The sequence below is a fragment of the Mycteria americana genome, chromosome 4 (assembly GCF_035582795.1).
Source record: "Mycteria americana isolate JAX WOST 10 ecotype Jacksonville Zoo and Gardens chromosome 4, USCA_MyAme_1.0, whole genome shotgun sequence".
NCBI lineage: Eukaryota > Metazoa > Chordata > Aves > Ciconiiformes > Ciconiidae > Mycteria > Mycteria americana.
Genome location: NC_134368.1, coordinates 47,853,710 through 47,875,316, shown reverse-complemented (window position 1 = coordinate 47,875,316; position 21,607 = coordinate 47,853,710). Strand labels below are relative to the sequence as shown.

At 39.7% G+C, this 21,607-nt stretch overlaps 1 protein-coding gene across 2 annotated transcripts; it reads right to left on the bottom strand.

Moving 5' to 3' along the window:
• Positions 1-126: 126 nt before the first annotated feature.
• PPID (peptidylprolyl isomerase D) lies at positions 127-16,423 on the bottom strand. 2 transcript variants are annotated; one of them, XM_075500378.1, is made up of 10 exons: positions 16,287-16,423; positions 14,139-14,279; positions 13,577-13,683; positions 8,860-9,048; positions 7,955-8,077; positions 6,204-6,310; positions 3,468-3,609; positions 1,030-1,116; positions 907-949; positions 127-357 (listed from the first exon to the last, which is right to left on the bottom strand). In XM_075500378.1, the coding sequence occupies exons 1-10, from the start codon at positions 16,369-16,371 to the stop codon at positions 266-268; spliced, it is 1,116 nt and encodes a 371-aa protein (XP_075356493.1). In that variant the 5' UTR covers positions 16,372-16,423; the 3' UTR covers positions 127-265. The 2 variants fall into 2 exon arrangements, with proteins under 2 accessions (XP_075356493.1, XP_075356494.1); XM_075500379.1 differs by having other exon boundaries at positions 127-354.
• Between the last annotated feature and the right edge of the window lie 5,184 nt (positions 16,424-21,607).

The window sequence follows — 21,607 nt, the reverse complement described above, 5'->3', positions numbered from 1 at the left end:
AAGCAAGCTTCTTAGGAAGCACTATTAAGCTGCAAAAACACAACCACTACTGATTTACACATGAGAAACACACCTGAATCGCAAAACACAAGTTATTACAGCTTAAAAAAAGAAAAACACTTCACCTTTGAACAGTTTGTCTTTATTATTAGATTTTTGAGTTGTAAACGCTGAAAACTGCAGTACAGGGCAAATGAAAGAAGCAGTTCCATTTATCCTTTTGCACGAGTTAGTGCATAGATTTAGAAGCTTAGGAAAAAAAAAATCAAGCAAACATTTTAGCATAAGCTGCTTTCTCTTTCTCCTTTTGGGCTTTTATCTTCTGTTTGATTTTGAGTGTTTCCGTCTGGATAGCTGCTTAAAAAGAAAATCCATGATACAGTTATAGTAATCTCCTTACATTAGGTCTCGTATGTCAAGACCAGATCACACTGCTGCAAATTACCTATATTTTGTATAGTAGAACTGCATTTAATCTTCTATTAGGTCAGATACTAGCAGCAAAAAATACTTGTCCCTTACTAGGTTTCACCTGGAAGGTAACCAGCTAGAGGAGGGTGTAGCAAGCATAGTATTGGTGCCAACACAGAATTTATGAGCTAAAAATCTTACCCAATTAGATCAGGAAATTAAGAAATTTAATAAGGCCCCTGTGAGAGAGGAAGATGGTTCAAGAGGCATGCTGTTGACCTACATAAGCAGGTTACCCAGCACACCAGAAACATCACTGCTGTACAAAAACAGGTTTTCCATCTCAGTGGGCTCTGTGCTCAATACATCAGTATTTAAGCTGTTAGATTCTGGGCATCACACTGGTATGATTTCCTACTAAATACTACCCTGGTTACTTTGTTACATTCTTAAAAAAAAAAGTAAAGAATCTGTAAAGAAACAGCTTTATTTTACCTTTGTCTTCAGGGGCTATTTCATGAGCCTTTTTAAGATCAGCCTTAAATAAAAGAGATATATAAATTAATGTTCTGATGAAATGTTTAGATTTAAAAAAAAATTAAATATTGTGATCATTACCAGTGCCTGATCGAGATCTTTTATTCCCTGCCATCCTTGAGCCCGTCTGTAGAGAGCTTTAGTATTTGCTGGATCTATTTTAAGAGCCTGTAAATTTAATAAAATTGTCACATTAACATTTCATGTATTTCACAGCCTCCCATCTCCACAAATGGCACAGTTCACACCAGCAGACAATCTCCCAAGCTGGTTTGAGGGTAAGCTGTCAAAACATTAACTGTGTAAAAAGGAATGGTATATTGTAGCACACTGAATAGCTAGCTAATCAGTTTTAATACCACTGCAGCAGAAGCGGTCTTCTGTGAAGGACAAGCATACGTGAGGATAAAATGGAACCTGTATATATCTCTATATATAGATAGATATAGATATAGATCTGTATCTCTCTCTGTCAAAGCAAAGGTGTTGCTGCAGTTCAAGTTATCCGAACCTTGAGTCTCACAGTACAACTCTTTATATTGCAGCTTCTTCCTTCACACCAAAAATACCTCAAATGGCATCATAAAGAAAACATGCATATTTCCTGTAAAGCTTTTTTCACTGTAGGCAAGAAAGATACATACAAGCAATCCATCTCATGCTCCAGGAACCTTGTCAAGTTCCAGTCATGATGCCTTTTTTGAGCTGAATGGTTTCACTAATGTGTGTATGCCAGCTCTAATATTACAGTATCAAAATGGGAAATACAGTAGCTGGGCAAAGAGATGTTCCACTGTTTGATTACTTATTTTTTTCAAAGTACCTCAGTTAATTTGGCTAGCTAGGTGTTTTGTTTTCTTGCCTGTGAAGATTGCGTTCTTTTTTCTTATTGCAGAGAGTTCTATAGTGTGTCTTTGGTTTTTTATTATTTTAAAGAATATAGTTTCTTAGTGCTTAGAGGAAATCTCTTTGCATGAATGTGTGGCTTTATTAATTTCATTTATTAACTTCAATTTGTTAATTAAGAATTATAGACATTTAGATGATGCATCCAGATTTTTAAAAATTCCTTCAGTATTGGCTGTTCATATAACAGAAGTATGACTTGGGGCGCTCATCCTGATCTGTCTGCTCTAAAGCCTGGAGCCTCTTCTGTGTCAAGAATTAGAAAATTAGGTGTCCGTATTGTGTACACACAGGTAGCATTCCTTGTTTTTAGCTCAACCATTGTGCTTACAGCTATGTTAAAGGAAGGTTTGTTTGAACAGGTTCAGCCGTTTGTAATTCTTTATTTACATCAAATAATGCATGTATTAGATTGTTAATTTAAAATGCTTTTAGCCTTCGGAAATCATAAAAGTGAAAGTGTATAGTTTCTCAGTAACAATTACCTTGAACTCTACTAGTTAATCTTAGGAAACTGGTGTTCTGATTAAAACGCTGATACACTGTTTAACACTTGTGATGAGGCGTAAGCTGAATACATTACAGAGGTCTATTACAGCTATGGAGTTGCCTTTATCTAACAATTCCGTAATCTTAAAAAAAAAAAAAAAAGTTGTGTTTTTTTTTTCTCAGTGGCAAGTATCATGATTAATAATTTCTATCTGTAACACTTAAATGCTGTTTCAATTTTTACCATTTTCTAGATGACAGGTATCACATTACACAGTTTTCTTATTTTTTTTTTCTTTCCCCATCCCCCACTTGTCCATTCTGAAGATAGGTTTATGAAAGTTTTCCATGTGGTAACACCGTCAGCAGGCTAGAAAGCAAGCCAGCTCTCTAAAGACCCCTCACGCACAGATTAGCCGAGACTCCCGCTTTCAGCATGAAGCCCTAGGAGATGCTGCTCAGGATCCTCTGCTAACAGATAAGAGCATTCTTTACTCTGTTTCTTCAAAATTTCGGAGTTTTACTGAATTATTTAAAAAGTTGCCTCAAATGTACTAATTCTGTCAGTGTGCCTAATGTCACTGTTCCTTTTTTTTTTTCTTTAATTCTACTATTTTTCAATATTTCCATATTTATTGTTTCCTTCCTTCTTTCTTCCTATTCACTGGTTTCATTTCACCACTAAGCCTATCTGAAAGGGCTTTAGTTAGAAAAGTCACTTCAATGAATAAAATACAAGACCATCAAATCTAAAAGCAAGTAAAACATTTTGCTTATACTAGTCTTCCAGAGAAAAGTATTCCTGTTTCACTGAAGACAGTTTAACTCTTTGTAATATAAAAATCAGCTCTGCTCTTAGGAAACAAAACTGACAATGACAGTGTGCCTTTTTTCTGGCAGTAAGCAACAGCCTTCTTTTGTTTTTTTCCTAATGAGTCATTTCAATTTCAGAATCTTTTAAAAAAGCCACATACTGGAAAGTTAGTAATAACCTCACAATCAGCCTTCTACTTTGCTTACTTTCAAATCGTAAGCTTATCAGAAGACTCTCAAAGCTTTGTAGTTTCAATCTCCATTTTCTATATAGACCAACTGTTAATCAAACTACTAAACATTAAACTTACCTCTGAACAGCTTTCAATAGCTCCCTGCCAGTCCGACAGTTTTAGTTTACAAGCGCCAATGTTTAAAACACAGGTCAAAGCAACAGTCTTTAACTTTGGTTTGTCTGCCTCCTCTGCCACTGCTTCAGAAGCTTCTACATACCTGCAGAAAAAAACAGATTTACAAAGAACATGTATTAGTGTTGCAACTTCCATTTTGTTCTGCCCTTAGCTATCTTTCCACAGATGTGTGAACTGGCCTCTCCAAATTGGTATTTTTAAAGCAGCTTCAATTCCACTATTACAAATATTTATTAAACTAAATATGTAAGACCTACCCTGACAAAAAAGATGAACTCACTGGCAAATGTTTTCCTGTAACTCCTATCCCTCCACTGTACTAACAGCATTCTTTTTCTTAGAGTATTCTAGATGGCATGAAACCATTAGAATTTATCTCAGTGACTGTTTACTCTCAAAAAACATGTTGCTCATCAGTGGCAAAAAGTCAACACCACCACTGCACCTTCCACATTCATGGGAACCTTCATCTCTTCTTCAGTTCCCTCAGTAATATTTTAATTAATTTAGGCATTTATGGCTAAAAGCTGAAGCTAACTTTACTTTGTAAAGGAGGGTGTCTTGTGAGCATTAGTAACTCCACCCTCTTTCCACAGTCTTCCTTCATGACTTTTTTCCCTAAACTTCAAAACTGACACTGGTTCAGAACTAAGCCACATCATTTACTGCCTCTCTCTTTCATAGGCAAACTGTATCTCATTCTTCTTAATTTAGAATGTGCTGATGCTGTCAGTTTTTTATTTCAAGTGGCAAAGGTCTGCTGTGGATATAAAAGTCCTAATTCTTTTAATGGCCTACTTGATAGAACTTCTGTGGTTTTTATTTAAAAAATAAAAATTGTGTGTTTGCATACATTCACATTTTAAGCATGCCATGATTAATGCAGTCTTTGCAGATCAGTGCCTATGTAAGTTCAATTTTTTGCATGCTCTATCTTTTGAGTGTTGCATGGTTTGTATACAACTTTGGACCATAGAAATAAGCAATACTTAAAAAGTAAATTAGACATAGTCCCAGTGATTTTTCCACTTGCTGGGCATCATGCAAAATATGAGAACCAGAAGAGAGAGAAAAGGGTAAAAAACTAAGGAGAGTTATAATACAAAACTGTGTTATGTTCAAAACAAACAGAATACACTTATAAATCACACCAAAACATGAAAGACTGCAACCATTCTGGAAATAAAATTAGAGCTTCCAAGTCAAAGAAATCAGTAAGATAATATCAAGGGAGACAATAGAAAGTAATAGATTTTTTGACAAAAAAAAGTGTCAATTCTTACATACAAAATACATTTAAAAAAATAGTTAAGCAGCAATAAGACAAGAAAAAGAACAGAAGGTTATAATGGTTACTGTTGGTAAAAAGATACAAACAACATCGCCAGGTGGTTTGCTAGGTGAGTTGTACATAAGACATGGGAGATAGGAATAGAATAGCTCTTATCAGTTCTGGCGAAGTGCCAGCTAACATACACCATCTTATGTAAAGTATTAGACTTTAAGATACAACAACAGGGCATGTCCACAAAAGTATGACCTATAAAGAAGAGCTGGAATGATCAGATTTGTTTAGGCTAGAAAAGTTACTATCCTTTCCGTCCACAAGGATGGATAAGCACCACATAGAAGCTGTCTACTCAAACTGGAAGAGCCTTCATTGGGTGTGCTTAAGAGTGAGCAAGACAACTAATTGTAAGGGATGGCATAATTATACCTAATATTTACCTAAGAATGCGGGGAGGAAATGCACAGATACAACCCAAAGTTCCTTAAAGATCCATTCCAGCCTTTTTTCTGTATGATTTCTAAAAGGTTTACATAGAAATCCTATTTACTTCAGGGTTTCTGTTGGTCTATATGATGGGCTTTTTGAGGGCAGGGGGAGACATTGCATCTTGGGTTAATATCTGTAATTAAAGGATTCATTTTCATGAAATTTCATTTTTTCATTTTGTTTGAAACCCAGTCAGTTAAAAACCTCAGCTGAAGCATTAAATATACCTGAATTCTTTTTCTTTCATTATTGTTACTGCTAGTTAACCAGGGATCATTAAGAAGGTAGGGATAAAGGTCAGTATAATTAAAAAAAAAAGTTTTTAGGAAAAGCTCATATACATAAAGCAAAAAGCATGAAAAGAAGAAAAGAGCAGTATGGAGACAAAAGCAGAAAGACCATGATTTTGAAGGCAAGTCTGAATTATACATGGAGTCAGGATGATGGTATGGAGCCTCAGAAAAAATAATAATGAATTAATAAGGGTCACATTTGGGGGTACGCTCTCTTGAACTTATCAATTTCCTAAACCTACTCTTTTTTAGAAATCAGAGAAAAAGTATCTCCCTCCTTTCCTGTCCATTAACTACCCTCTGTATACTATTGTGCTTTTCTTCCTAGTAATGCACCAGCACAGCAAGAGTATTAAAAAAGGAGCATTTCGTCTGTTCTAAACAATACTTCCTGCCTATAGCTCTTACCTAGCAATGAGTAGAAGACCTACTTGAATAAGTAGCTAAAAATCAACCAGATGTTTTCCAGATTCAGAAAGCTCTTTTTAAAAAAAAAGAAAAAGAAAAGAGCACAGCAACAGGCACTTTTTAATGCACGTATCATTGCTTGATAGCAGTATTAATTTGGGTTACAGGAACTACCTGATTGAATGATGATAGCCTTACCGTAAACTTTTACTATACTTTTTAGCTGCCACTGCCCAATTTTGCGATTTGAAGAAAGTATTTCCTATATTCTTTATGTCTTCTGCTATGACCACAATCTTGTCAACCTAATAAAATAGATGGAAAATATGAAGTATGAATGTACTTATGAAAGAAGACTTGAATTACTTCATGTTTAACAGTAGGATCCCATGTCCATCCTCATTCAAAGATTATTATAAAATCTCAGAATAAAAATATTCAATTTTAGACAAATACTAGTTTCAAACCACTCCTATAATAGTCTCTACTTTACGTAACACAGTAGTCTGAAAGATGAAATTCCTAATGGGTTTTCTACAGTATAAAGGGTGAGAAAATACCAGGGACAACATAGCAGTTCAACTCCTTCCCCTAAATGCTGCCACCCACACAGAGCTATATATAAAGGTGTTGACCATTATTCATAGAAAAGAAGACATGTTAACAATCAAAGTATTCAACCAAGACAGCCTTATTCCTGAGAAAATTTTGTCTTCTGCTTCTCAAAATGGTGTTAGTCACCTGAACTCTGCACGCTCTCAAACTAGAAGCCGTATCAACACAATTCTCCATCTCAAAACACTAAAAACATCTATGGAAGGAGAAAAAAACCTGCCTGTCTTTATCAAATCTATCATTTCTATTTCCAGAATGGCATACATTTCAAGTGTTAAGTTACTTTTCCAGTGGCAATAAACAGTTTATAATTACTGCTGTCTATACCACAGTTGTCTTAAGCTCTGTCAAATGTGTGTATGTTGCCATTTGTAATACTATCAGTTTACACTTCTACCCTACTAGAATTAATGACCTTGAAAAAAACTGATCAAAGCATGAGACCAATGTCACCATGGTTTCTGTAGTTAGTTTATATGAACAAGTTTAAAGTTAAAGGAGGCAGGTGCCTACCAACTTCAGTTCTGAACCACAGCAAATGCTATCCAAAAACATCTTCACAAGTTGAAGTGCTTCTCAATAGCCAGACAGAAGGAGTTTCTGGTTTCTAGCTGTAATGGTTTTTTTTACTATTCTATTTCTAATTCTGTATTTGGAATCTACACGTGCAGCCCCCTTTTTTTCCCCTGTCACAAAACACTGTTTGATTTACACAGTTAGTCTATTTCACTTTCATGATAAAAACCTGCGGAAGAGCTGCTTTCACCAGTCTGCTCCCTAACGCTCAACAACAGGTCTTCCTTCAGTTTGAACAACTTGAAAAGTGAACAACCTGAAAAGCCAACTACTACTGGGAATTGAGAACGACTAGCTCTGACGTAGTAAAAATTTTTTTAAAAGGTTGATCTTTTATTATTTCTAGTAAGTGAGGCAAAATCTTTTTAAGGGTGGATATTTAAAAAGCTGCACAGAAAAAAGTGTGTAGGTACAACATTAAGTTAGTCATCTGCAGGATGGAGTTCTAGTAATTGCAATTTGTCACTACAGCACAAACAAAAGTAAAAAGAAACGGAGAACAGAAAAACATTAAGTGTAATAATTGTAAGTGTGGTTTTAGTTACTGGGGAAAAAATCAGCTGCATTTCACACTGAAAAAGAGATAGCAATCCCCTCCCACAGCATTCTCTTTCCTAAAATTGAATGTCATAATTTAATCAGGACCTTAATCAATTCTTAAGAAAAAAGGCTTAGTTAACATCATCACAGACACCATGTAACTCAGATTACCTACAAGTCTTGCATTCTGTAAAATTCCTTAAAAGAAAAATACTTACATCTTTTAAGTCTATATCTGAATCTTCAGGAAAATCTGGATGAGCATCTCCAGATCCATCCTGGGGAATAATTCCCCAATCATCTCCTTCCTTTAGCTCTCCACACTCTGCAATGACACACAACTGAAAAAATAAAGTGTAAGTAGCAGTATTGCTTATTAAGACAATTTCCCCCCCAAAACCTACAACTTCTGAGTGCTCTTTGAAATTCAGTAAAAATGCTTTTTCATCTGTTGTTTGGGTGCGTTGATTTCAGAAACCCATCGCAACATTAGTCTTTCCTCATCAAAAAGGCTTTTATCACAGGAAGCATTGCCTTCAGAGGAGCAGCGTTCCAAGAACACCATACCCATGCTCCACGGAGAGGCTGGAAAAGGAACTGGCAGCAAGGTGAGCTGCAGCAAAACGCAAGACACAGAAGTTCTACTACATTAGAGAAGATGGTTCTTTCTCAAAATGCCAAGTCTTCTAAAGTTATGGCGGTATTAATTTTTCAAACAACCACAAACTGACATGACCTACAGAGATTGCTTTTCCAGAAGTATAACAACTTCTGACATAAAATTAATAAGAATAACGTATCACTTAGGTAGGGTTGTGAATTCCACCTTTTAATTTCGTCACCCATCCTACGCTTCTAGCTGTGCATTTCCACCTTCACCCTGGTAAAGGCTTCCACCCTCACAGCTGTGTTGAATAAATCAATTGTTTGTGCAGGGGAAATTTACAGCAAAAGAACAAAGCCTCTTAACAAGAACAGTAAAATGGAAATTAACACTGTTAGTAAAAATAACTGGTTAACATTTAATAGTTCTAAACATTACACCAAGCATTTAGAAGAAATGAATATACATCATATAATGGAAGAATAAACATCATCCCTAAGTGCTTTGGATTTTGCTTACCTTAGCAGGATTTTCTCCTTTTACTTCAACGTTTTCTAATATTTTAACTACACCCATTCCTTTGATCACTTGGCCAAACACCACATGTTTCCCATCCAAGTGAGAAGTAGGCACCGTTGTAATGAAGAACTGAGAGCCATTAGTACCGGGTCCTGCATTTGCCATGCTCAGCAGCCCTGGTTTATCATGCTGCATTGGGGAAAAAAAAAATCACAACCAACATATCAAATACCTGTTATAAAACCATACCTAAGATTCTGTAAAGCTATTAATATATATAGCAAGGCCAGCCATAATGACAACTTGGTAAACCAGACAGTTACATACAGTTGGCAACTAATTCTACCTATCATGACTGAAGAGGGCAAATTGCCCAGCTCTACATCTTTACTTGCCACCTAGCAGACTAGCAAGCAGAGCCACATGTGTGACTTGATGCTGTAACATCTGTCTGCTTCTTGTACACTCAATTCCCCGCACAGCTGCTGAGTTTAGACAGATCACCCAAGAGACATCTGAAGTTTCTCACTGGATTATTCAAGACCACTGGCCTCAAGAAAGAAAGCAAAACACCACTTAACCCAACTTTAATGTTACACTGTCAAGATGGGTATGTATTGTTAATTTTATATGGGCTACTTACACAAAGTATGTTGTAGAAGTATGGGGTTTAGGGGAGTGTGGTCTTTATTATTTAAAGGTTGGTGGAGTGTTTTTAACTCCTTCACTTTCCTAGAGAGACAGTTTTTATTGTGTCGGGATTTTTAACCATCTAATTATTTTGGCTTACGCTACCAGGCCACAAACTAACAAAAATTTATTAAACAGCCCAACAGGAGAAGATATTGTTTATTTTGTTTCCCATAAGTACTTTTTCCTTCTTTGAATTAAGAATTATATTGCTCCATCATACAGATTATTTCATTTTCACTTGTACTGCAAAAATGTACTTCTCATGTGTTGTGAATCTCTTATTAAACTGGCATGGCACAGTCATTAAGATATTATTCTCCCCAAGCCGATCTGGTTATTAAGTGCAAGGAACTCTGTTTAACGTAAGTCAGTATGTTATACCAAGACACTGGTACATGCTTCACTGACTGAAGCAAGCAAGCTGTGGTATTCCTAAGCAACTTGATACTGTGGGGAGGAGTGGAGGACAAAAAAAAAAGGTGTAACAGCACAGAGGAGATGGAAGCAGAAACTTCTGTGAAGTAGTACGCAGAGCTCAACGGGAGGTTGATAGTTTGCGACAGCAGTCTGAGATAGCTGTATTTAAGCATCTGGTTTGTCCCTATAGCCTCTACCACTTTGAAGAACCTGTTGTTTTGAAAACTGTTTTCCCATACAGCGTTTGGATTTCCATGGCAGCAGGGAGAACTCCTTGCCTGAGGTGTTCATCTGGTCATACAGCACAGTGAGTCTGAATCTTTCAACCAGGATTTGGCTCAGGAACTCTGGGAAAAGGTTGTACAGCTGAGAGCTAGAATTGCACCTAGCCAACAGAAAGCTACTGGAATCATCTTGGCTTTGTCTCTTCTAATCTTGAGACTCATCCTGGGAATAGGAGATGGCAAATGACACAGAGGAAGCCTGTGTTCCACAGCAAAGGAGGCATCTGGTAGCAAGCCTCCAAATGCAGGAATGCAGCCTCCAAAACAAACATCTGACGTTTTGCATCGTAGTTGCTGGCAAACAAGTTAATCAGAAGGGTTCCCCCATAGGAGGTTTTTGCAAATACCATTTGAGGCTGGTCACTGATTCACTGCCCAAGAGGCAGAATAAGACCTGTAAATCTTACTTTTCTTTTTTTTTTCAATTACAACTAATGCTAGACAGCAATGGTTTGTAAACAAAGAGCCAAGTAACAATAAGCTCTGGTTTTGCCTTACACCTGCATGTTTACCTTTTGCCTGTAAAGATTTGGAGGACAAGTTGGAAAGTTACGGACAGCCGTCTAGTGGCTCTGATCTTCACACTTACATGCAACCCCATTTCATTTGGGACCAAGTCTCAACATTATTCCCATGATGAGAGTCCCTATTTATAAACAAAACTGTCGTCACTCATGTATTTTCTTGCCATGAGTGTTTTGAAAAAACACTGCAGATAGATAGATAGATAGTCTTTCCCGTGATGGTTTCTGCTTGTCATTTTGTAAGCTTATAAAGCAAGTAAAAAAGTCTGGACAAAATCAGATTCTCTGACAGATTCAAGGCTTGCAAAACTATGCCATGGTAACAACACTGCTTGAGGACTGTGTCAGTTGGGTGTTCCACAACAGCACAGCCATTAGCCGGAGAAGTGACAGCAAAAAAAGCCTAGGGGGATTGATCTGACATGGTAAGCCGACTACTGACAAAGTCTTGCCGTTTATTGCAATTTGCAGGGAAACCATACAAACAACACAAGAACAAACAGGTAGCTCCAGTGTCCTCCAGTGTCAAAAAAAAAACAACTCAATGTTGTCCGAGACAGTGGTTTGAGGATATTTTGCAGGACTGCTAGATTAAGTGCAAGATTCAGTGAATTTCATAGTAGAGGCATTTTAACTCCCACTAAAATCCTAACATACTTGGCCAACAGATGATTGGAATTCAGCTCCCAGACTCTGTACAAGATCCAAGTGAGTTCTTCAACTCATCCCTGGCACATTGACAACTTTTGTTATAGCTGAGCAGTCAGAGAAGTACAGAAATGGGGATCATCTGCATTCCATTCATAATTACCTCCAGATCTCACTTGACAGTACAACCAAAAAAGTAACGATGACACAGTCTCCTTCTTCAGAGAGCTAGAGATCCTGTGACAAGGACTAATGCAGAAGAGTAACTTCAAGCAGCAGTGCTATGGGCACCACTATACCAAGTGTCAGACTTCAGAGAACATCCTCTCACAACTGTAATTAACTCTATGATGAACGCTGGAGCTACATTTCCAGCTATTGCTCCAAACTTGGTCACGGACTTTGCTGCCCGATCAGTGGAGGATTGTCATACTTTCTTTTCCTAAAATACTGTTTGGAGGCAAGCACAATTGTAGTCAGGGCTTTGTCTCAACCATGGGACAACGATGTCTGTAAGTGTTTTAGTCAGTGTCGTTGAGGAGTCATTCATATGTTATCACATAATAACACGATATGAAAACGGTGAATGCCAGTGCTGAGAATTGTTACACCTACAACAGCGGGTGTCCTGGCTGTTGGAAGGCATACTTGCAGAACGTGTTATTTTTGTTGTTTCCAGGTAGTACTCCCACCCAGGTTCAAGATGCGATTACTGATAGTTCAAGCACAGGGGATTGTTTCCAGCCACACAGCCCTTTATGTACAGCTGAGAACACAGGTGAGCACTCAGAACAATTGTTATGGTTGCCAATTTTCTCCACAATATCTAAGTCTGCTAGCCAAAAAATGTAAGCCACAGTGTACAGGTAATACTTAAATTTGGAGATCTTCAAATATGGTATAAATTGTAGGCTTAAGGTACACAGATCTGCTGTACAGTATGGTGAAAAGCAGTCTTCTTCCCTTTTTGGAATACCCATTTTTAAAGAAAGGTAGAACTAAGATGCTTAAAAATAAAAGATTTAAAAATACAGAAGGCAAACATTTCTTCTTCAAAAGGATAAAAAAGAAGTCAATCTTATGTCAAAAGACAGACCCTGGGGGTATCAACTGCATTGATTTTGATGACAAAGAGAAGCCTGAAGAACGGTAATGGACATTTTGAAGGTTATGCGTTTGCAAAAGAAACAAAAAAAGACACAGGACACGTCTTGAGAAAACTGTTGTTCAGAAATTGTACTTGTTGTGTCTTTAAAGCACATGCACCTGCAGTCTTCCTGCTGTCACTAGATGTTGATTTCGAGGACAAAGACAGTTTTAGAATTTCCTACTCTCGCAGGACAGCTCCCTCCTCTCTTCCCACAGCTGGGCTGACAAAACTGCGTGTGGGACTGCACAAATGGTTGCTAGTAATGAAATAGTGAGCTCTGATACAGAAGTGGGAATACGTAATGGGAGGGGTAGGAATTTCTGCCATCAAAGCCAGCATCTCTTAAAATGACATCCTCAAATCGAGACCTCTGCATGTTCAAAAACTTGCTTTGTTCACTGCACATTTTTCCAACATTTTGGGTGAAAAAAAGCCATTCATAAACAGCCTTTTACTTCTCATATCACTGAAAATAACGGTAGTGGGGAAAATGCTTTCTTTTAGATTTTCCTTTGGATTAATTCTGCAATCCACCATTGGATGAATTCCCCACGTCTTAAACAAGAAAGGTATTTCTCACATCTAATCTTACAAATGTTATTAGTACACAAAAAAAAGGCATAAAATCCATTTAATGCTAACATACTGTATACGCTTCAGAGTGACAAAATTTGCCACTCTTAAAATAACATCCCTACTTCAATGAGAACTAAAATATTGTTTCAAATTAATTTCTGATGGTGCAATTAAAAAGAAAATGTAAACAATGGCTGTCTTTGTCTTAATGAGGTTGACCTCATTTTATATGTATTCATGCATGTATTTGTTCTGTATTCAACAAAGACTTTAAGGACAAACTAGTTTGGGGCTTTTTTGCTGCATTCTTTCCACTGCTTAAAAATACGTTAACCTTGGACTAAAGAGTGCCAATTCTGAACTTCAAAAATAAAACTCACTGAAACTTCGAAAACTGAATACAATTAGTATTTTCAATAGAGTACCTTATAATGAAAGTTTTCATCTTCAAATTTTTCACCATATATACTTTCTCCACCTGTGCCATTTTGGTTTGAGAAATCTCCACCCTGGACCATGAATTGCTTAATAACTGTAAAAGAAAATAATTACAAAATACAGCAGCAAGGCAGGAAAGGCATGAAGAAAAACAATTCAGAGATGAAGAGCAATCCCTGTCACCAGCACCTGCGCCTAAATAAAACCAAAAATCACCTTTTATTTATCAAGTCTCCCCTAAGTACTCCTTTTCAGTTAGGTGGACATCACTTGATGTTTAATCCTCTACCTGAAATCCATTTCAACCTATTCACAACTCATAGTAAACTAGTTGTACTATTACTGACTTACTAGTAAATTTATAATTTACTATTGTCAATGCATGGTAAAAACATCTAGTCATTAGGAGGGTCAAAAAGTCAAAAACTTACTTTCAGTCAAGTTATTTCTTAAACAAGTGCTCCAAAATATTATTTAACATTATTTCAAATACTGATAATGGAGGACTTCTGTTACCAACAGGAAAACTGAGGATTTCATAGAACTTACTTCTGTGGAAAGGACATCCTTTATAATGGAGAGGTTTCCCAGTGGTAGGCCCGGTTCCTTTCTCTCCTGTACATAACGCACGGAAATTTTCAGCAGTTTTAGGTACAACATCAGCAAATAATTCAAAGACAATGCGTCCAACTGAAATGACAAAAAGAGAATGAGCCATATTTTTAAGTCCCATCCTTGGCATGGCGATGTGTTGAGCATTACAGGACAAGGGAAATTAATGTTTCAGACTTGATTATTTTTATTTAATTTACTATTAAATTTACATTTTGGGGTTGCTCCATGGCAATCGCTGGCAGAGTTACATAAGGTTTTTAGCAAGGTTATTAACAACAATGAATTCCACTATCAAGAATAATTTAGGGGGAATAAAGACAGATTCTGCCAAAAACTACCAAAAATGCCAAATGCATTTTCTGCCAAAAAAATGTGCACGGGACATCACACACACCCACATATATTAAAGCCAAATTATGTATTTTAACATGCATACTCATTTTATGTCTATTTTAACATACATATGTAGCTTTTTCAGTCAAAAATAGATACAGTTAAAAAAAGGCTGTTTTGTGGAGACTTTTATTTGATCAAAAAAGCTTATGCCAAACATGTACACCAGCCTTACTCCTCATTCTCTTAAACCCTAATTTTACTAAGACACAGTAATACTTAACATGCGTATGAATAATGGCTGCTTACAGTTACAGAGGCTACAAGCAATCGTTAAAACCAAAAATGTACATGTTTTAACTAAAGGAAGTGAAACCTGAGTAGCTAACAGATCCTGTAATAGTCGATAAATGGATTCTGTGTCAAATTCTCATCTTTTCACAAACTGGCTTCTCAGGGAGCTATTTCTCACTCCTAGCAGCCGCCATCAGTTGATGCTCTTGTTTTCTCATCAGCCTCACAGTCAATTAGTTAACATAACTTCACTCTACCGGAAGCTAAATGTAAATATATTAATTCTAATTAATACAGGATGCAAACAAATTAGACAAGTGAAAGTCAATAAAAAGCAAATCATCTTACAGACTTTCTTCTTTTATTCTTTTGAGCAGTAGAATGAATAAATGAGAGGCAATATCCTGAGAAAAAGGCAGCATCTATCTTCACCCATGCAAATTTTGGAAACCTCCGCTTTCAAATATTACCCCAGCTTCCATGTTGTTGTTTTCTTATTTCCATTTTGACTGTTTGCCCAGATTTTTGCATGACCTCTGGCAGCACCGGCGATGCCAAGAGAATGACTGGGACCGCCAGTTTGCCTGAACCTTCACCTCTGCGGACCACCACCACCCGGCGCACCCCAGGCCGGCGGGGGCTGCAGGCAGGGAAGGCCTGGCACGCTGTGGCACGTCCCCAAGATGGGGAGGGCCACGGCTCGAAGGCAGGAGTAGCAGCCTGACAAAGCGGGTCGCTCCGATCGAGGCCGAGCTCGGCACACCGACAGCACGTGGAAGAACGTGTGCAGAAGCAGGCTGCTGCTGTAGGTACGCCGAGGGCCTATGTGTTGCGGGGCACTGTGCCAGTCTGCTAGGCTTGCTAGGGTGAAGTGGTAGGCTTGGTATGGGAACGTGTTGCAGGGGGTCACCAATGTCGCTGGTAGGCTTGGTATGGGAACGTGTTGCAGGGCGTCACCAGCGGCAGAATATGCACCTGCTCCCCTGCATCACCCAGCGCTATTTCCCTCAGCTGGAAAGCCAGGGGGCATGGGGTGCCAATGCAGCCATCTTGCCGTTCTATTTCCTGGTCCTGTTCACTCTGGCGGGGAAACCTCAGAGGGAGCGCGCCGGGCCCCGCGGGAAGGCCCCCTCCCGCCCCACAGGAGGCCTGTTCGCGGCGGGGCCATGTTTCTTCTCCTCCCCGGGGCCGGGTGGATGTGCGCGCAGCCCGCGGGGGCAGCGCCCAGCCCGGCCCGGCCCGGCCCGGCCCGGCGCGGCGCCACCGGAGCCCAACGATCCCTCCCCGTCGAGAACGTTCCGCCCCGCCGCCTGGCCCGGGCCTGAGCCGCGCCGCTCCCCCCCGCCGCCCGGCCCGGGCCCCGCGCGTTCCGCTCAGGGGCGCCCCGGCCCCGGCCCCACCGCGCGGGTCTCGCCGGGTCCCTGCCGCAAGGGCCCGTTCCCGCCCCCTCCCCACCTCGCTCGCCCCCGATGTCCACATCGAAGAAGGCGCGGGGGTTGCAGGGCTTGCTGGGCCGGGCGAGAGGGGACGGGTGCGACATATCGCAGCTGCCCGCTGCCGCGCTGGCTCCGCCTGCTCGGCCGCCCCCGATTCCGGCGGCCGCGGGGTCGGGGCCGCTCCCCGCTCCTCCCACCGGCGGGGGCGGGCGGGTGGCGGAGCGGGCCGCGGCCGGCGAGGGGAGAGAAAGCTTCCCCCGCGTTCATGTCGGCGCGGGCCGTCGCTGCCAGGCGAGGCGGAGGGAGCGTGGCCGGGCTGGGCGCCTCGGCCGGCAGCGCGGGGGAAGCGGGCGTCTCTCGGTGCCCCCGGCACGGCCTCGCACCGCTCTCGCGGGCGCCGGGCGGAAAGGCCGCCCGTGGTGGCGGCCTGCGGAGCGCCGGGTGCCGCACGGCGGAGCCAGGGTCCCGCAAATGGCTGCAGGAAAGGTCTGCCTCTGCGTCCTGCCGCCCAGCAGCCTTAAATGGCTTGGAGATAATCTGCAAAGAACATACGTTTCTTTCTTGAGGACATATGTGTATACAGAAGGCCTGGGAAGCCGGGTAAGGAGAGGAATTTTTGATTTTGCCCGGGTTTATAGTTTGATGAGAGAAATGCAGGCTTTGTGAAAAGCTGTGACCCATGGAAAAATGGGCACATTGTCAAAAGTGACTCTCACCGCATAAATGTTTAGAAACGCTGAATAACTCCAGTCTTCTTAAGGTCTGCAAACAAAATGTTTTTCTTCCCAAAGTATGAATATCATGATAATTGATCCGAGGCAAACAATCTCTTTCAGCCACTTGTGTCGACCAAGGATGCGAAAACCATCAACAAACTTTGATGGGGCTCCTCAAGGTGCAGAATTCCCAAGCAGATGAATGGTCAACATGGCCACATCCTGTGCTCACTGCCATCATGAAGGCAAGGTGTGTGTTGAGGCAAAAGCGGAAGGGGCAGAAGAGTGCTGGGCTCTGACTCTTGCAAACTTACAGTCCTTCTGGGAATGCTGCTGATCAAAATGAGCTTCTCTGTTCCTTGGACTTCTCTAATCCATCCCAGAAACCTCTACATTCATTCTTTGATTCATTGTATCCTCCAAAGGCTTTCTCCTCTAATTCATGTCATCTTTATATGTTTGGACTTGAACTTCATCAGGCTGGTTTTCATCTCTCTCTCAATATGTTCTCAATATTAGATGTGTCAGAGGGCAGTTGTAATTCCCAGATCGAAAGAAAAGATAAAGTAGCATTGATACTAATGACACTGCTGTCCATATACTGCATCGGGATCATTCCCACAGCCTCTGTACAGATGTTGGATAGAAAAGGTGATCAGCAACAAGTGCTGTTGCATATTGCATCTGGGAACCCTTAGCAGAAGGAAAAGCCATCTGCTACCATCTGGGAACACTCAGTGAGGAATCTGGAACCACGCTAAGGCATTTCTCTCTCTGAGCCAGGTCATGCAGCTGTGTCAGGGGTTTCACATTCTCCACAATGTCAGAGGCCACCAGAGCTCTGAGTCATCTGTAAGTCACCAGGCATCTGGCCATGGTCACTGGCTGAGATATTTTTATCATTACGCTTAGCATAGGTGAAGTGCAGTGGCGTAGGAGAAGTGATCTCAGTGAGGCTGTTGTTAGCCAAGCAAGTACAGTCTGGAAGAGATTTCTTTAGCAGACATCAGAGTAAAGTGCATTTGGTTGGCGTGTGTCCCCCGCAAGAGCTGTTGGCAGCTTCCTCTCAGGAAGAAGTAGTGATTCATTCTTCCAGGAGCAGACTTACACCGTCCCTGCAGGTTTTTTTCCCTGACCAAGTTGGAATAGTCTAGATTCTAGATTAGTAATTCATGTTACAGTAGTTGCTCGGAAGTCCCTATGTGCAAGGTACTTTAGAGGTACAAAGAAAGAGGCAATCCCTGTGCTAATTCGGAGGTATGAGGTGAAGAAGAGAGAAATTAAGCAACTTTCTCAGTGTTAGTAGGAGAATCTGGAAAACATGTGAGCTGAATGAATATCTCCCAAGCACTACAGTAGCATAATTGCTATACATGTTAATTTATAGTCATTGACAGATTGTACAAAACAAGTGTAGTGTGACTTCTGTCAAGAATTTACTGAGTGATTTTATGTTCAAATTAATATATTGTTACACACTAAATTGATAGATAAATAAGCTCTTTCAAAGTCAGACTTACTTTATAAAGTCCTCTAAAATCTCTGTTTTCAAGCAGTAAAATTGCCTTTGTGATCCTCTAATGCTTTGTGATCTTGTAATTTAAAAATCCTTCTTATCACCAAAATATCTCTTATATTAAGGCACTGCCAATAGTTTACATAGTAAATACTTGTAAAGCAGTACATTGAAAATAGGCACTATCACTGAATTGTCTGTTAAAAGTTTTAATTCAGATATTTATTTTCCTGCACATACAGCTTTGGCTACCCAGTAAAATTAGTTTGAGTATTATCATTAGATAAACATGCGTTGGGGGTGCTAAAAACTTGAAGCCATTGACTTCCCGTACAGGTCTCCCCTCCACCAAGTACATCATACTTGCTGGAGTATGACACTGCAGCCTAATTGAACTCAAAGATCAGTCAGAGAAAGGGATGTGGATCTTATATGCCCAGCCAGTTATAAAATCTTCATTTTCACCTCTTCTTCCCTCCCTGACTAAAGAAGCTATCATTGATAAATGCATAGAAATGCATATATCATTCTAAAACTTGTACTGCGATGGAAGACACAATAAGCAAATTTATTTCGTAATCATTCTAGCCTGTCAAATAGCATTCACTAAAGAATAAACTGTAAAATAAAGATTATTTATAATTGTTGCTGATTGTGTAAGAAGGGCAAATACGTACACATATTTGTGTACATATATCACAATATATACATATTGTGTACAAAACCCAAGACTAGGATTTTTTGCTTTTTGTTTAATTTTCTTGCTCTTTTTTCCACCTCTAAATCTGTATTTGAGACTATGAAGAAAATAGAAGCTTAAAAATGTTCATTCCACCAGAAGGTGAGTGCCTTGTCTAAGGATATTAAAAACCATTTTGGTTTGTACAGGAGTAATTGTATGTTTGTGGCGTTTTCACTGGACTGAATTGTAGCTTCAGAATATGGTCCAGTGGAGTACTGATGGGATCCACTTGACAAGCGACTGACAGCTTTTCAGAACAGCTATCAAGAAGCTTCCAATATGCAATTTTTTGGGAACAGTCTTGGTAAGGATGCTTTCACTGCTTGCTGTGAAATAGAGCAGCCACTCAGCCTTTCCTGTGCCATGTGACACAGAGGGTGCATCATATGCTATTCCCATGTGACCTGGCACGTCAAGCATGTCACCTTCATGAGAGAGACAGGAGACAGGAGAGAGAGAAATAAATCTGTTTTCTCATCAGGCTTATTGTTCCCCATCTGCACCAAGTCTTTTTCTGCATAAAGGTGAATAAAGAGGTCCCAGATTAAACCCATACTGAGCAGTTATTGACTCTGAGCTGATTCCTCTAAGCTGAATTAAAATGCAATGTTAAACAATGAAAGAACCATATGTTCTTGTCTCAGGATGTTTTAAAAAGAAAATTGTCTACACAGAACTGACATAATATGACAAAAATTGAAAGAAAAGTCATGCATTTGCTCATCACTAACTTCAGGTATGCTGATCCCTAAAGAAATGGTTTAGCTAAGAATCAAGCAAAAATAAGCAGAATTTTTAGCTCTGCTTAGAACATGTTTTAGAGGCAAATAACCAGAGTAGCATTTAGGACTTCAGGACATGAGGAGGCATGGCAGAGAGTGCCTGTGACTTCTGATAACAGTACAAGCCATGGCTTGCAAGAAGGAGAGGCCCAAAGTGTTAGCTAGCTGCTGGCCACTGTTGCCACAGTGCTGATGTGGGATGTGAGGTTTGTTGCTAAATTCCTGCCCTCGCTTTTGATACAAATGTATGTCCTGTATATTACTGCAATTTCACGTAAATGTATAATGCTGTTTATCATAGGTATCACCAAAAGGTATTAAAATACCAATTATGATGACTGCATTCTTTATTATGTAGAAAGCCTTTTTGGTCTGCATCTAATGTGGGTAGGATGGAGTCCAAGGTGAACTACATCAGCATGGATTTAAAGACAAGAGTGCAACCAGCAAATAGTAAGTCCCACAATGGATTTTGCCATTGAAAATCCGGGACATGAGGACTTCCAGCTAGGCTTTGGATGGAGTCCTGGGCAGGAGGCTTAGAAATACAGTCTACCAATGCTAACAACTCTGTTGTAGAGAGGAACCAAATCAGGTTCTAAACAAGCGTTTGAACATTCACAGGTATTTACGTCTTCAGGCTCTTCTGGAGGAAAAAGCAGTGTACCTTTGCTTTAGGAAATTTGACAAGATACATAAGTAACAGTAGTGATTTCAGAGAATTTTAACTACCTATTGCCTTCACACAATCCAATTCTCACCATATTACTTGATATTTATATGGTGGTGATTAAAAGAAGACATCCCTTATCTGGCCTTTCTCTCTAACACCAAAGACTGTTGAAAATTAAATGTTTCATTACATACATCGATATTTCTCAGTAATTTTGAAACAATTATCTTAATATTTCCCTTTAAACTGTCTTTCATTTTCAACTGACTGTATCTTCCATGTAAAAAGACAATGAAACTTCTTATCTATATCAAGGCAGCACCTTTGTGGCACTTTGTGTTCAGGGGCTGGGAAAAGTTGCTGCAGCGACAGCGCAAGCTATGTAATGCTCTGTTCAGGGAAGGGCAAGAAAGCTGGTTTGCAGGGGGCTGCAATCCCAAGCTCTCCGTTGCTGTCGGTTTCTGTCCCTGCTTGCAAAGTGGAATACATTTTATAATAGGTTTTAAAATTCTCTGTGGAGAGGAATTTGAACTTACTGTGCTAAATAGTAATAGTAACAACATGGAGAGAGAATAATTCTAGACATATCTTGATATCACATTTTACTTGGCATGTTTGAAGTGGCAATAAAAATTGGATTTTATTTATTTTACAGAATCCAAAATGTTGCTGATGCTTTGCAAAGTGTAGCAAGACTTATCTCTGTTCGTGTAACTTACACAGCATGCGTCATCACACTAAGCAGTAAGTAATTAACGAGCATCCTGGATTAACAAACTTTTTGTTAAATCTTCAGAGCTTACCTGTTCTGGCCTCTGGCTTCTTTTTGTGATTCCTCCAAAGCCTAGTTCTGACAACAGAGATTTAGGAGCATTTTGGACTTGTGCGTTCAGGACTGAGCGGGATGGAAG

What these genes read in the sequence shown, in the direction of transcription:
- PPID (XM_075500378.1), bottom strand. Translation starts at nt 16,371, where the DNA reads ATGTCGCACCCGTCCCCTCTCGCCCGGCCCAGCAAGCCCTGCAACCCC. An exon ending in CAGATATAGACTTAAAAGAT is followed by an intron (nt 6,311 to 7,954) that starts GTAAGTATTTTT and finishes CTATTTTATTAG; the next exon opens with GTTGACAAGATTGTGGTCAT. An exon ending in CTATTGAAAGCTGTTCAGAG is followed by an intron (nt 1,117 to 3,467) that starts GTAAGTTTAATG and finishes TTAAATTTACAG; the next exon opens with GCTCTTAAAATAGATCCAGC.